Source organism: Dendropsophus ebraccatus, chromosome 5 (genome assembly GCF_027789765.1).
Source record: "Dendropsophus ebraccatus isolate aDenEbr1 chromosome 5, aDenEbr1.pat, whole genome shotgun sequence".
Classification (NCBI taxonomy): Eukaryota; Metazoa; Chordata; class Amphibia; order Anura; family Hylidae; genus Dendropsophus; species Dendropsophus ebraccatus.
Genome location: NC_091458.1, coordinates 34,500,409 through 34,515,367, shown reverse-complemented (window position 1 = coordinate 34,515,367; position 14,959 = coordinate 34,500,409). Strand labels below are relative to the sequence as shown.

The 14,959-nt window shown below is 41.5% G+C and overlaps 1 protein-coding gene across 1 annotated transcript in view; it reads left to right on the top strand.

Annotated features, from left to right (window-relative positions):
- The window catches only part of MTMR6 (myotubularin related protein 6), a 28,701-nt gene extending 19,919 nt beyond the window's left edge, over positions 1-8,782 (top strand). The window contains exons 11-14 of the mRNA XM_069969838.1: positions 623-823; positions 6,310-6,444; positions 6,529-6,655; positions 7,526-8,782. Coding sequence (XP_069825939.1) covers positions 623-823; positions 6,310-6,444; positions 6,529-6,655; positions 7,526-7,789 — 727 coding nt within the window. The 3' untranslated portion in view covers positions 7,790-8,782. The remainder of the gene's footprint in view (positions 1-622; positions 824-6,309; positions 6,445-6,528; positions 6,656-7,525) is intronic.
- Positions 8,783-14,959: the final 6,177 nt, after the last annotated feature.

Below are 14,959 nucleotides of genomic sequence, written 5' to 3'. Positions count from 1 at the left end.
CTGGTCAGTTAACCTCCCAAATACCGTGATCGATATTGATCGCAGCATTTAGGAAGTTGTGTGACGGGTGCCTTGTGTGCGAGATCTCTGTTCATTTTCCCCCTGCAATACGATCATAGGGGTGCTGATCTGTTACTATGAAGACCTCCATGGCTGCTATGGTAGATGTGCTGGTGCAGTCTGCCTCTTGCAGACTTTGATATTATATCACCTATTTAACTGATCCAGTAGCATTGCATTGATCTTTATAAGTTATCTAATGATTGCTTATGAAACGCCCCTAAAGACTTCTTGTTAAAAAAATAAAGTCTGATCCAAACAAAGACTGACCATATGTTGGTACTCCAATGTGCTAGCAAAATAAAATAAAAAACATATTTATTAAGGATTGCTGCAAGCAAGCAATAGTGATAATGTCCCAGTTATACCATAAAGTGCATTTGTGAAAAAAAACAGACCACCTCACCCAAAACAAAACAAAAAAAATTATATGGTGCTGTAGATGGATTGAGTTATGGGTTTTAGAAGGTCAAAAGACAAGGACTTATATTTCCCTTTTTTATGAGGTGATAAGTGGTGTTTGCGTAACTTTTCTGCCTCCTGTTTTACCTCACGCTTCTAGGTGCGGACAGCTGGACAGTGACTCCAAGGAGATCTCCCCGGTGTTCACACAGTTTCTGGAGTGTGTCTGGCATCTGACTGAACAGTTCCCTCAGGCCTTTGAGTACAATGAAGCCTTTCTACTTCAGATACACGAGCACGTACACTCCTGTCAGTTTGGAAACTTTATCGGAAAGTGTGAAAAAGAACGGGAGGAACTGAGGTTAGTCATCTATACATGTGTGATAATAAATATATCTATTATTCAGTATATTTACAGATATAGCAGAGCTAGTCACTAAGCCTAGGGTCACACTTCGATTTTGCTGTCCTCTTTATGGGGGAAGACATAAGCAGCTCAATGCCTTCCATTAGGATCCATTTTTCCATTGACTTTTATAAAAATAATTTTTTTTTTTTTTTTTTTTAAGCGTAACAGTTTTTCTGTACGTTAAAACTAAGAATTTACAAATGGATCCATTAAAGGGAAAGCAAATACACAGTGTGAACCTAGCCTCAGCGGCATTGAGCAGTGACAGATATGCCATGTTTACAATTTATGACTTCTTTATTCATGCATCGTACTGCGCCATTGATAAATCTGTCCCATTGTTATTAGACCGTAACCCACAATAAATGAGCGCCTCACTAGTTCCTGGCAGCGGCGTCAGCCTTCATATCGTTTCGGTCGATAGTATAATTAATACATCAGCAATAGATTTCTGATCCGTTACCACCTAATAAGTCTCCATGAAGTGACCACCCCGCCTGTTAGTAAGAACAATTACATCTCTCTTATAACATTACTTACTGCTAAATCAAGGGACTTACATGTTCTCTGTAGAATAATTAATGGCCTTTTAGTCGCAGTTTTGACAATTGGCAGCAATTAGGCTAATGTACTGACACCGTAGATTGTGGATTAATCATGGCCGAGATTAAGGTCATCCCACCCCGGCCGGAGCATCGCTAGTTTACTAATTAACTGGATGATTATTATGGCAAAATGACAAAAAAAAGTGTTAGGGTCGTATTACGCAGAGCGATTTTTAACGATTAACGATAAACGATCGCAAACTAGATTGTTTATGGTTAACATGAAATCATTCCCTATATTACACAGAACGATGGTCATTATTTGCGATCGTTATTGCGATCATTACTATGATCGTTTACTCATCTGATCCCAGCAAAACAATGAACAATGTGCAATTACACTGACCGATTAGTGGAAAAATGCGGAACTGGAGCGAACTAATGTGGAATTACAGTGAACGATTAACGATAATTTTAGGTTCAGATCTATATCAACGACACATGAACGATCGTTGCCTGCAATTACACTGAACGATTATCATTTAAATACAAACGATATAATGATTTTTCACATGATAATCGTCCCCTGTAATAGGGCCCTTAGGTAACCAGCCTAAAGAAACAAATTATAAAAATTATACAGAAAACCCTTGTTAACATAGGCAATAGTGGTCTGCACCCAGCTGGGCCGCTCTTGCCCCTTGGTGTCCTGATGTCCCCCTCAGCACTCAGACCATGGCTCTTCCCGCTTCCCTGTGGTCATCTCCAATATACAGTCTGCACAGCAGGTCCTGTCATAAAGCTTTGATTCATTGCAATGGGAGCTTAAAAGTAGGACTATGTGGAGAAGGTGACATGTCACTTCTCTTTCTGCTCGATACTATGTCTTTCATTGAAATCTGTGGGGGATGTGTGTTTCCAAGTCAGAATCCACAAGGTTTCTGCCTGTGTGAACGAGGCTTTAAGAAGAACCTGAGATATCAAAACCGCTGAAGAGACCCATACACAGGTCATGGGAGTCTATACATACCTGATGTCCTGGTCATGCAGCTTGCATGACTTACAGCACAGATGTCAAACTTGGAGCCCTTCAGCTGTTGCACAACTACAAATCCCATCATGCCTTCTCAGCTTTGACACCTAAGAAGACGACCCTGACTCTTTGGCACTTACTTACCGCAACCATCACCTTTTTAAATCTACACAACTGAGACATCTAGTATGTTTGGGTGTTTATATGTTTGGTGGTTTTACATTTTGACTTACAAGTGGATACGACCAGAGATCCCTCCTAGAATTCTGGGGATTGTCTGGTTGCAATGTGAACCTATTAGCTGTGATGTCGCCATATTTTTCTGTGTGACCCAAGTTGCAGCCATAGTTGCTGTGTAGCCTAATAGTGGTGTGACTTTGCGAAGGTAAATACACTTAGTGGAGAGCTTTGCCCTTTAAATCTGGTATCAAGAAGGCATTGGTATCAGTGTAGATGAGATGACGAGCTTATCTCAGGCATAAGCATTATAGGGAAGATTGACACAAGCTCCTTATCGCTAATGGGGCAGCTGGACAAGTCAAAGGATTTTTGTCCATCTCTTATCTCTGCGGTATTTATGTGGCCTGGCACCATGCACTATATACACCAATGTTTTTTTGTTTTTTTATTTAAAAGGATGGTTTAGGCTTTGTTGGTTGAAGCTGTCTTATACAGTATTTTACTGCTGCAGCCTGAACCTGAAAGAGTACTAATATATATAATATAATATATTATATAATCATATTTTATTTTTTTCCCTTTTTTAAACAACAGATCTAGGGGCTTACTGACAGTCTTGTAATATACTTTAATTAAATATTTGAGCCATAATGTGTTCTAAACCTATCCTATACTTCCTAACACCAGGGGGCGCTGTTTGCGTTATTTCTTATTCTCTGCTATACTGGCCAAATCTTTACTCTTTCTTCATTATAAAAAAGATTTGAGATACAAGAAATCCCGGCCCTATGTGCGCACCCAAGCAAGGCAGTAATTTGATTGACAGCCCTGCCCAGCGCACATCTGTCTTTCTGTCTGTGAACTTTTACAGAGGAAACAGATAGGTGTGTGTGTGTGTAATGGGGGGTGGAGACTTTAATGGGGGGTGGGTTTTACCATTATTATTGAATCCATTATTGAAGCTCTATTGTCATCCTCTCTGCTCTGAAAAAGCACATATAGGCGACGGCAATATAGCCTGGGATGCAGCTTATTGCCCCTTGGCATGTGCCTGTACCTGCGACTTTGTAGCTTCTTTGTAATGCTGGGAGGGTTATTCTGAGATCAAGTTGCTAATGAACGCACTGTGATTATCCCACCAGCATTAAAAATAAGCTACATTGTTGCAGATACAGCCTGCCATGGACTTGTTTACATCAGCTGTCTCAGAAGGGAGGGGGGAGGAGGGGGAGACAGAGAGAAAAGCTCACACACAGATTTTTGTGTCTTCAGCAGAAAGCAGCAGCTCAAAACTGGGGCAAGGAGACTGAATTGATAATAAGTATGGAAGTAATTGTTAACCCCACCATGGGCAGCAACTTATCAAAAGTTATGTTTGACCCTTTTAATCTGAGGTCAAGTTGCTGATGAACTCACGGGGGGGGGGGGGGGGGGTTACCAGCGAGGGCGGGGACTTACTGACTGGGACAGGGGGTTACCATTATTATTGAATCCCATGCTGTACTGTCATCCACTCTGCTCTGAAAAAGCATCTGCACACAGAGGCGACGGCAATACTGGCTGGGATGTAGCTCATTGGCCCTCGGCATGTGTGGTGGAGAGTGAAAGATGTAGCCTGTTCAGGTTCAGCTGTACACAACGCCTGGGAGTGAATGCCCAATAGGGAGATGGGAGAGATATCTGGGCACCACCCACAGCTGGGGAATGCTGTGAAATCGCCAAAGAGGTAGCCCAAACTGTATGTGAACTTTTTTTTTTCTTTAAATAACAGTGACACTTTAAGCTGTGAAATATGTTTTTGGATGCATATTTCCGGTGTTTGGAATAGGAGACACGTCACTGATTCAACGCTCAAAATACATTGGAGATTCCGGACACGGATTAGCCCCACTGAACTGCAGCACAACATGTACTCAAAAAAGATGTAAATTCGTTGGAAAAAATCCTAGGCTTCCATGCTTCTTTTTTTTTTTTTTTTACACCCTGGAACATGTGGCTATACCTTAGGAGCCTGTCTGACAGCAGACTTGTTGACAGATTCCATTAGCAACCAGCAGAACTGTGTATATAGCTCTGGGCTATAGTATAGGCTGTAATTCAGGGTCAGAACAGGAGAAGTGATAATTGTATTGTATACACTGTAAATTGTTGTTCATGGAATGAATGTAGCTCTATAGTTAGATATTTTCCTTTATCTTGTTTTCATGTGATAACTCAGCTACATGTAGTGATAATTGTTGCATTGACCCAATGTCACCCAGGGCAGAGATAGAAGAGCAGGAATCCCTGTAGTAAGGCAATTGAAGCCGCATAATGCGGTGCTGATACAGTTCCTCTCCCATCATGAAATCACACTGGAGTGGAATCATCCTGGTGAAATTATATTTCACCTATTATATAGGTATATTCTTGTAGCTTGTTCTCTTTCTGCGTTTACACAGGTTGTTTTAGCGGCAGTTTCACCACCGTGCTGAGCTGTGATCCTGTGAGCAGATGTGCAACATTACTCAATGTCAGCTTATGAATTCACATTGCGTTAGGCGTTGTTCACACTATCCTAAAACACACTGGCTGGTACTTTTCGCTGTTTCTCTATTTATATCTGTAGTAAAAATAACAACGCTGGTTTATATCTTATTTGTTGCTTTAGAAGCGATGATGCCATACAGTTCACAGTCATGGCACCCGTTTACCTATTTGGCTGGAAACACACAATCAGGTTACGATGCAGTTCCCAGGACTGCAGGAAAATTCTTCTGTTACTTCTTATCGGAAACTGACATGGTTAAAGGCCTTATTACACAAAGCGATTGTCGGTCTTTACGGCCGATAATCGCTTTGTGAAATAAAAGGCAACAGTGATTGTTGTCTCTCTTTTGGCCCTATTACACGGAACGATAATCAGGCGAATCGGCCTCCGTGTAATAAACACATCAATCAGCCGATGACAGCGATTATCGGCTGATCGTTGTTATAGGTTTAGACCTATAGTTGTTGGGCGCCGACCGTGGCTGACGATTTCCAAACTGTATATATTACCTATTCATGCTGCAGGGCTCATCTTCTCCCCTTCCTTCTTCTCACCGGGTCCTGCGCGCTCCAGCTTCAGAGCTGACCAGAGCTGAGACAGGCCTCTCTGGAGCTGCAGCACAAGAGGAGCCCTGTAGTATGGATAGGTAATGTAGACAGTTTAAGCAAGGGCTGCAAGGACATCGGTAACAATGTCCATGCAGCCCTTGTTAAACATTTATCGGGCTGTGTAATAGGCCCAGTAAATGTGCGCCGATCTGGTAGAGTTATTATCGGGCCCCTATCGGCCCGTATAATAGGACCCTTTGTCTTTCAGCATGTTAACAACGATCTGCCGCCATCGCCCTGTAGAACAGAAGCGGTTCTACTGCTATCTCCGGATCATCCAGGGAGCACACAGCCCCCCCCCACACTGCGTAATAGGGCTGGGGAACAAGAAGCAAGCGAGCGCTGACCTAAGCTCGCCCATGTAATAGGGGCTTTAGTCACATACTGTAATGCAGCCTGAGAGTTATATAACTTCTATAGAAATACAACCTCTCTCAGACTGTCCTCTACGTGTGATATCTACAGGTTTAGCGTTCGGTGTTTGACGCTGTTGAAGTATATTCCCAGTACAATAACTTTCCATCGATATCTTGTTCCTACAGATTGAAGGAGAAAACGCATTCACTATGGGCTCATCTTCTGAGCGAGAAGAGCAAGTATCAGAATCCTATATATGACTTGCACTCCCTAAAGAACCAACCGGTTCTAGAACCAAACACCATTCATTTCAACTTCAAGTAAGCTCCTTTCCATCCGTACTTCACATTGCAGATCATTCCTGTAGAGTTGTAGTCATTTGTACTATTCTGATCTGTATACAGGTTTTGGAGGAACATGTATCACCAGTTTGACTTGACGCTGCACCCCAGACAGTCTGTCCCCAATCTACTCCTGAAGATATCTGCAGAAAACAGAGACTTAGAGGAGAAACTGAAGCAACTCCAGCTGGTAAGGGTACCGAGTAATATACAAGTAGTCATCTATGACTGGGGCCCTGTAGAAGCTACGGTAGACTGATGGGTTACGACAGTCTAGTTGTGGGAGAGTTCCAGCCGTCATAAGAATTTTTAGACTATATATATATATATATATATATATATATATATATATATATATATATATATATATTAGTGTGTTTTTATTGACTAAGTGGACTGTCCTATGTCCATATGTTCTTTTAGGGTATATGGACAGAATGGAGGCCTCTCTGTATGATTACCTCCTGTTTCGGCAAACTTAATTGGTCATTGTCACTTTGCACAAATTAGTAGAACAAGCAAATATAATAAACTTCACTTTTTACGTAGGAAAATATTTCTTTACTTTTCAGCCTCCATTCCTGCTTCCTCCCCCACTTTAAAGGGATATTCCACTCAAACGTTTCCATATGTTGCTGCCCATGGTGGGGCTAACAATTCACTCCATACTTGATATTTTCTATTCAGTCTCCTTCCCAAAGTTCTGGGCTGCTGCTTTCTGCTGAAGACACAAAAAATTGTGTGTGAGCTTTTCTCTCCTTCTCCCTCTCCCCTCCTCCCTCTCCCTTCTGAGACGGCTGATGTAAACAAGTTCCTGGCAGGCTTTACCTGGAACTTTGTATCTTCTTTGTAATGCTGGGAGGATTAATCTGAGGTCAGGTTGCTGATGTACTCACTGTGATTATCCCTCCCAGCATTACAAAGTTGCAGATAGGGACTTGTTTACACACAGATTTTTTGTCTTTACCCATAATGCCTGCCTGTAAGTAACACAGAAACATTCACGTTTTTCCTTTTTAACAATGTACTTTTTTATTTTATCTTTTTACCTTTCTTTTAGAAAATCAGTAACCTTAAGAAGGAAGGAGAATATGCCAGCAACAGCTGCATCAGCTCTCCTACCGCACAAGTTTCCCCCAAGCTAAAGGAGTCTTCTTGTTACAAGAATGAAAAAGTCCTTCACCCCCTGCAGGACCCTAAACAAAACATAGAGGGCAGCACCACTGAAGACAACCGCTACACTGACTACTCCCAGGAGATCACCAAGGCTGAGCCCTCCATTGTCAGCCTGGAGTTTGGAGTTGCAAAAATGAGAGTTAGTTAAAGTAGGACTCCGCCGAATATGCCTCATGTGTTAGTCACAACCATAGGACACGGGGAGTGCCTCTGTCTTGCGTATGATGTAGCATGGATATTGATTGTCTATGTGAGAATAAGGATATGAAAAAGGAATATGGCTCTTAGATGAACAGTAACCACCAGGGAGGGGCTCCCTGGGGCCCTTTATATGATGCTGCTACTATACAGGGTCATATACATGAATGGTATATACAGTAGGATTCAGACTTTGCTTGAAAAATCCAGACAAGTGAAATATGACTTGTAGATATTGAAGTGGCAGAATGTATAGATACTTTACTGTATAACATATATGTCTCATGTAACAGATCCTACAAGTTATTTCTATGGAGCCAGTGTAGGGGCCCCTGGGACGTATATCTGGATTGTTTCACTTGTCCTGACATCTATGTACATAGTATATTTTATATATTGCTGTGTCATTGTATTGTTAACATAGGAAGGTAACGTTATTACATAACATATCAGTAAGACAACAGTATACATATATATCCTATATGCGTTCATGGAGACCACTACAGGGGACTTGGAAGAAAAGTGAAAGTTGTCTTTCGATACCAATGAGTTTTATAAGTTAGTAGTTGAAGGATTATGGTCAGTACAACTTGAAAGTTTTTTTTTTAGTACTACAGAACACAGCAAGACTTCCTTAATATAGGTACAGCCTGTCCTGTGTGGGGGCACACAGACATTGGGGGCCCATCACTCTATAAGCCATGATGGCTTTGTATAGTAAAAAGGAAAGGAGCAAAGATTCCTTTTAATACTTGCCATCTATTCAACTTGTAATGGATGATATTTCGGCTTTTTTTATCATCTTGGCCTGATAAAGGCCGAAACGTTGGTTATTTTTTATGATGAGATGAATAAGCACTATGGGGGAGATTTATCAAACATGGTGTAAAGTGAAACTGGCTCAGTTGCCCCTAGCAACCAATCAGATTCCACCTTTCATTTTCCAAAGCGTCTGTCAGGATTAAAAAGTGGAATCTGATTGGTTGCTAGGGGCAACTAAGACAATTCTACTTTACACCATGTTTGATAAATTCCCCCCCCCCCCCCTTTTGTTTTATGGAAATCTCTGGTCCCTTTGATTTCTTCTACCTGAAATGATGCACCAGGCAAGCCCAGAGCCCACATATCATACAGTACGGCTCTAGTCTTTACTATACTCTATACAGTATTCTATACTCTATACTAGAGACACTGGTTATGTAGGTGCCGCAGATGGGTCTTTTTCTAGCCTGACCCCACTGCTTTTATATATGTGAAGTGACGTACATATATTCTGTATTAGGAAGGCCTTGCTGTGTTCACACTTCTATAAAGGGAATCGTTTGCACTACGTACCCTGGCGCTCAGGTGATGGGAGCGTCCAGGGTGTTGTATGCACATAGTAGAAGAGGCTGCGATAGGTAATTTACCAATCCCGCTCCTCTTTATACCTAATATAGCTGGCTTTGTCATTGTTGGTGGGGAGTGGTGACGTGTATGTGAGGACTGAGTGAGTGTTATGTACTATGTACTAGTTTATGTTCCTGTTCAAAGATGTAAACTGTAGTCTATTCTAGTATGATTTTAGAGGGAGTATATTACATGGCTGCAATATTACTGTGCCCATCACCCTTATCAGCCTGCATTATTGTATTATTCACACACAGATTTTTTTTTAGAACTAAAAGAAATAAAAAAAAAAAGAAAAAACTTAAAAACATTCCAAATCGTAAAAATAAATGAAACTTTGAGACTTCTCTTTATATAATGTCCCCGTCTCCCTCTTGGGTTCAGACCAAATCCTTCATATTATTCAGGCACATACACCATCCATGCTTAATAAATATAAATATATATATATATATATATATATATATATATATGCCTCCCAGCCATCCTAGTGTTGTTGGACTGTCTCACAACTGTGCTGGGAGGCTTTAACAGTGATCCCAGGCATCACATGTTTACATCCACTTTTACACAGGTTTTAAGGATTTTTTTTTCTCATTTTTATTAGTGACTGAAGAATGTTATTACATGGCTGAACTGGAAGTCCTGTGTGTCGCTCATTGTTAGATTATTGCACCCTGTGTACACATAGGATTATATGGCGTAGGTGTCATTAGGGATACAACATTGTCTCTGGATCTCAGCCCAGGTTTGCACATTGTCATGTCTATAGACTGAGGTCTGAGCGCTGTAGCTGTCGGGGTATTTATGCCTTATCCTCAAGCTGGAATCCCCATTATGTTTTATCCGTCACTGTATTACTCTAATCTGCTGTGTTACTTGAAATATTAGGGTGCAGGGCGGATACAGGACTGCAGACCTTTCTTCTTTTGTGCTGGTCACAGGACATTGAATAGTGTTTGTAGACGTGAGTTGGTTTAGGTAAAGAGATGTGATTGGGTTGCCTGATATTAGTGATGATCAGCACCACCCTTGTGTGTAGGTTGTGGCTGGTATGGCAGCTGCAGTACCAGCTAAGGCTGTAAGGGGTGCTGTTTAAGAAAAACAAAGACAGGCTCTTTACCTCATGATGAAAGCTTTCTCCCAGCAGTTGGTGGGGATCCAAGTGCTGAGGCCTCCACTGATCCTAAGAACAGAGGACAAATGTTTAATGAATGAATGGAGCAGCCACAAGCGTGCTTTGCCATGGCACCTTTCATTCTAAAGACTTTTGACCTCCATTTTCAGATCTGTGGGGGGCCTCAGTAGTCCAATCTGCTAGTTCTCCCAATCCCTGTGGATGAGAATAGCTTTTGATCATGAGACTACATGTGTGGGCCCCTTTTAGTTGTCAGTGGCCCATCTTAAAGGTCCAGAATTGTCCTCAAAGGGGTTGTCCAGGCTTAGAAAAACATAGCCCCTTTCTTCCAGAAACAGCACCTTTCTTGTCCTCAGTTTGGGTATGGGTTTTGTAGCTGAGTTCCATTGAAGTGAATGGAGCTGAATTGTAGTACCACACACAGCCTGAGGACAAGAGTGGTGCTATTTTTGCAAGAAAGTAGCTGTGTTTTTTCTAACTTTAGATCACTTTAAATCCCCTTTAAATTTCCAATCTTTTTTTGCAATTTTTGTTTTGCGGTGCCTAATGTAGTAACTGCACACATGATTTCTTTGCCTCATGTATGCTTGCGTCTTGAAAACATGACAGATTAAAGGCAGCATGGCCGTAGTATTGAAGAAACATTGCATGTGATACATCTGAGCTTTACCTGACGGATGATTACAGATCAGCTCCGGTGTCTTCTCTTCTCTGTGTGTAGATAGCAGTAATGTAGGACAAGGAGCTATGGGGGTAGTAGGCAGGTGTATTTGCTTAGTTCCTCTCTGTTCAGACTAGCATTAATAGGAACTGTCAGCGTTCATCTGTGTTATGTGTATGGAGGCCTCCTGACTGTCCCTTGATGGCAGATGTGAGGTTGCGGCACGTTCTTCATACTGCAGGGAAATAGGCCGCTGTCCCATTGAATTAAATAGACATGCTGGCGTGACATACATTGACATGATGAGGTGCGGGGAGATGGCTGTCAGCTGAACACTCATGGTAGTCAGTCTAGTCTGTGAGGATTAGCTCATAGCAGTCTTGGATTTGTTTTCAAATGGATATAATGGCTGGTATAAAAGAGAGCCATGACGCTAGTGTGAACAAAGCCTTAGATTGCTCTACACATAGCATGGAACGACTTGGCCATAGCTTTAAAGTGTCACTGTTGTTTAAATATTTTTGCAGAAATCAATAGTACAGGCGATTTTAAGAAACTGTTATTGGGTTTATTAGCTTAAAAAAATACATTGTTATCATGAAAAGCAGTTTGAAGCTCTCCCCCCTGTCTTCATAGTTCTCTTATGGAGAGGGGAGGGGTGGAGGGAGATAAGGCACCAAAACAGGACAAAAAAGAGTTAATTTACAGCTACATCACCAGGCTATCTCCTCTGACAAACAGCACTGACCTCTGAATACCTGTTTTCACACAGGTCCCGCTATGTAATCCTTTGTTCTCTGCTCTCTGCTGGCGACTGATCTCTCTCCTCGACTGATGTAAAAGAGTTGAGATTTCCTGATAATGAGCAGTGAATAAAAGAGTAGGGAGGGGGAAACCTGGGAAAAGTCTTTCTGAATGCAGATAATGGAATATTTGCCTAATAAACCCAATTACAAAGTTTCTTAAAATCACCTGTACTATTGATTTCTGCAAAAAAAAAAAAAAAAAAAAAAAAGACAGTGACACTTTAAGCATTATAGTCAAGTATATCCATTTTTACCAGATGCCCCTGTCTCATTGACAGGGAGTGCACAGTGGTGGCATAATTTACCAGAAAAATAACGTGCCCATTGGCAACCATATGTAGGCATGGCACTGTGTGCATTCAGCAACCACTGTAGTAGCACATGCCCTTGGCTGTGTTAGTCACTGCTTATTAGGGATCATAATCCTGGCCAGCTGTTTTATGTCTGGCATAACTAGATGTGATCACATTTAGAGGTTTGCTAATCTGATGCTTCTGCAGTAATGTAATCTTCTTGCCACAATGTTATACTACTGAAGGCGTTCTTAAAGGGACTGAACCCTTTCCATACTGCTTCTACAGGAGAGACTTAAAGGTCATCACCCCATAACAGCAACTGATAGCTGGGGGATTAAAAAGCTGGATAAACAGTTTTACACCAATGTGGTTGTGTTTAGATCAATAATAACCTTGTATTCTGGCTTTCATGGGAGCCTTTATGATGCCCATGATGGTGCCTAGGGATAGGTGTTGTCCTGACAGGTAATACACCCATTAGTAAGACATCACATCTGGGTCTGTAGTAGATACATAATAACAAAGAATGATCACTTTAAGGATGCAATCAGACATGCCGAGTCACATGTGGATTTATACACCCATTGACTTAAATAGGTCAGCAGAATATCCACAATAGTGGCAGATTTACAGATTTCCTGCACACCCATTGAGATCAGTGGGTAGCAGAGTCCACTGTGGATGTGTGGTACATGTGAACCATGTATCATCATTAAAATTTGTTTAAATGTAAATTGTAATCAGAAAATAGAAACAGGTTAGTAAAAAAGAACAGGTGTCCGTATCTGGATCTAATTAGGTAAAAATCAATCTAGGTGACGCATTCCCTTTAATGTTTGTAGCGGACTGGAGTAAGACACTGGCGCTACTGATTCTTGTTTTCCCCCCACCATCTGATGTCGGGACGGTTAGGAGGCCACCATCCACTCACATTGAAGTGCCATATCAGATTTTTGTTATAAACCTTCAAAGCTCCACCTGTTGCAAAACTACAATTCCCATCATGCCTGGACTGCAAAAGCTTTAGCTTTGGCTGCCCAGGCATGATGGGAATTGTAGTTTTGCAGCAGCTGGAGAAGGGCCAAAGGTTCCCCATCCTTGTTTTAGGTGGAGAGAATATGATTGACAGTCCTGTAGTCCCTATACAGTAAACTTCAAGTCAGTGAGTAGCCTCTAATTTCATGTAAAGGGGTCACTTAAAGGTACATATTGTATGCTAAACAATGTATCCGTGATTGTCCGAGAGGTATCACACACTTAATGTATGAGTATCTGGGTATGTGATCTCGCCATATGTGCAGTGGCTACACTAGCACCCATGGCCACCTATTGGGTGCCCTGGCTTACAAATTGCTGTCCCTTGACAGATCCTCTTTAACGTTTGCTTGGCACAGTGCTGACATAGGCAGAATGCAAAGAGGCAGCAGTAATCCTACGCCATTCCCCATTACTACAGTTCGACATTATTAATGTCTTTTTCTAAACATAAATTTGGGTGAAGAATCCGTTATTATCTCAGCCTTTGATGTGCCAAATGTAATACAAGATAGAAACCTGCTCAGCTCTATGTCAGCGTTTAGCTCTCAATATCCTTTTGTAAATGTATTTGCCAGTTGCCAAAATGACTCGGATCAGTAGCTGCATTGTGGGTTTTGTTCCCCCATTAAAGATCTATAGCTAGGGGGAATCCGTGGTGCCTTACTTTAAGGGTATGTCCACCCCTGAACACCGTTTTACAGCATGAATACATAGGTATGGCCCACATAATAAGACTGAATATATTACCTGATCCTAAGCTGTATTCAATTGGAAACAGTCAGCAAGCTTGTCAACATACACCCCCCCCCCCAGCTCTACAGTATCTAATGTAAATGCAACACTTTCCAGAGTGCAGATCTCCAGAGGAAGCTCTGTTCAGACCCTGAACCTGTAAGCAATGCTGGACAATTAAAGGGGTATTCCAGGGAGGAAAACACTACATTTACTTCCCCCTCAAAAAAAAAAATAAAAAAAAAATACCCTTTTAAAGTCTGATTTTGCTACAGACTGTAACTCAGGATCAATACACAATCCATAATACACTGTATATAAAAAGACACTTTGGGGGAGATTTATCAAACATGGTGTAAAGTGAAACTGGCTTAGTTGCCCCTAGCAACCAATCAGATTCCACCTTTCATTTTCCAAAGAGTCTGTGAGGAATGAAAAGTGGAATCTGATTGGTTGCTAGGGGCAACTGAGCCAGTTTCACTTTACACCATGTCTGATAAATCTCCCCCTTTATGTTGATGCTGTAAAATGGTATTGAAGGTGGATAAATGGTCATAGTCAACCAGTAGTTATGGAGAGTTTATAAGCAGCATGTCCTGTGCCTTGTATTTTACCTTTTGCTATGCTGAGGAGCCTACAGCTGGCCGTTATTGGAAGAATATCTCGCACAATGCACCGTGGGGGGGGGGGGGGGGGAGGCCGGCAGACCCCTGTTGTGGCTATATTACATATTGTACTGTTATTATACTTTCAGTTTGGTCTGTTGTTTGTCTGGATTTCCCTTTTTATGTTACTGTAAATTTTGCCGCTTGTTTCTACTTTGATGTCATTAAACATATAGAATGTAACTCTGAACATCGCTGTCCTGTAGTGTCTGACTGGAAATAGAATGTTACACTGTAAGGTATGTCATATAAAAAAAAAAAACTTTTTTTTGATGGTTCCTAGGGATATGGGAAGGGTTTGTGACACGACCCCATTCCATGTGATGGAGTCATACAGCAGGCAGTGTGAAATGGTGGCTCTTGGTTGTGTGACCAACAATCACTGCTTAGCCCCA